At 64.1% G+C, this 1,732-nt stretch overlaps 1 protein-coding gene across 1 annotated transcript in view; it reads left to right on the top strand.

Moving 5' to 3' along the window:
• Positions 1-233: 233 nt before the first annotated feature.
• LOC110391240 (proto-oncogene vav-like) overlaps positions 234-1,732 on the top strand; it is a gene marked incomplete at its 3' end in the record, with an annotated part of 24,936 nt that continues 23,437 nt past the window's right edge. Inside the window, 1 exon segment of the mRNA XM_021383050.1 lies at positions 234-260. Coding sequence (XP_021238725.1) covers positions 234-260 — 27 coding nt within the window.

The following is a 1,732-nucleotide window of genomic DNA, read 5'->3' as shown; positions in this document are numbered from 1 at the left end:
ACGGAGGGGGGACGTGGGGCACCGCCGTCACCTCGTGGGGTGTTGGGGGGTGGGAGGGGCTGGGGCACCGTCCCTGGGTCCCCCACGGAGCAAGGTGGGTCGCTGTCCCCACACATCTGGGTCCAGTCTGGGTCACCAGGGTCGTGTCGCCGGCCCCACATATCGGCGTCCCCCGTGGGTCGCATGGGTCACACGCTGCCCCTGGGTGATGGGGTCCCCGGGTGACGATCCCGATGGCGCAGGGTCCCCGTGGCACCGGGGCGGGTCTCTGTCCCGGGACATCGGGTTCGCTTGGGGTCTTGGGTCACCGTCCCCAGACACCTGGGTCCATCCTGGGGCCGAGTCGCTGCCCCCCAAAAAGCGGCACCCCTCGTGGGCCACGTGGGTCACACGCTGACCCCAAACTCCTCGACCCCAAAGGACCACGATGCGTCCCCGAATCCGGACACCTCCATCCCAAAGGACCAGAATGGGTCCTCAAACCCCCACGTGCGAAACCCCATAGCCTGGCACCCATCCCTGCCCCATAGCTCCGTGCTCCCCACAACCTCCCTCTCCCCACACCCCCAGCAAGGCCGGTGGGGCCCCACAGAGGCCCCAGTGATGTCGCTTCCTCCCCACCCGCATCCCCCACATCCGGGCGCCCGTTCCCGTCGTCCCCTGCGATCCGTGGGGCGCAGGCGCAGCATCGCTCCCACCGCTTCCGGACCCCACAAATCCCCAGGCCCACCCCGGGCCCCGCGCCCACGGCTCTCCCACGGACCCGGGGGGTCCCGGAGACCACCGGGTCCCCCCCCAAAAGGTGGGTGCGGAGCGGGGAGGAACGCGTCGGGGTCTGCTCCCATCCGGACCCGGTGGTGGTGGTGGGAAGGGGAAGGTCGTGGCTGGTTCTTCCCACAGCTGCAAGGACCTGGCGCCTTTGTCCTGGGGGGGAGGAAGGAGCCCTTCTGCTGTGGGGTTCGCTCCAAGAAGGGATCCCACCACGATCCTACATCCACCAGCTCCATTCGGAGTGATCCCACCTGGACCCCATCTCCATCGGCTCCATCCGGAAGAAATCCCATCGCGATCCTACATCCATTGGCTCCTTCAATTTGGGATCCCACCAGGACCTCATCTCCATCGGCTTCTTCTGGAAGGGATCCCACCACGATCCTACATCCATCAGCTCCATTCAGAGTGATCCCACCAGGACCCCATCTCCATCAGCTCAACCCGGAAGGGATCCCACCAGGATCCTACGTCCATCAGCTCCTTCAATTTGGGATCCCATCGCAATCTCATCTCCATCGGCTCCTTCCAGAAGAGATCCCATCACCATCCTACATCCATCGGCCCCTTCAATTTGGGATCCCACCCCGATCTCACCTCCATCAGCTCCTCCCATCTGCGACCCCACCACAACCCCACGTCCTTCGGCTCCTTCCGGAAGGGATCCTGACTCCATCCTATATCCAGCGGAATGTTCCAGAAGTGACCACAATCCTATATCCACCGCATCCTTCCCAAAGTGACCAACCAGGACCCCATCTCCGTCAGCTCTTTCCATCTGTGACCCACCAGGACCCCATATCCACCCCATTCTTCCAGAAGTGACCCCACCAGGACCCAAACACCCACTGCCTCCGCCCCAGAGGGACCCACCAGGACCTCATCTCCATCATCTCCTTCCAGAATTGACCCACCACGACCCCGTATCCACTGTGTCCTTCCTGAAGTGACCCACCAGGAC

The sequence above is a fragment of the Numida meleagris genome, unplaced genomic scaffold (assembly GCF_002078875.1).
Source record: "Numida meleagris isolate 19003 breed g44 Domestic line unplaced genomic scaffold, NumMel1.0 unplaced_Scaffold328, whole genome shotgun sequence".
Taxonomy (NCBI): domain Eukaryota; kingdom Metazoa; phylum Chordata; class Aves; order Galliformes; family Numididae; genus Numida; species Numida meleagris.
This window is presented reverse-complemented; position numbering and strand designations above follow the sequence as displayed.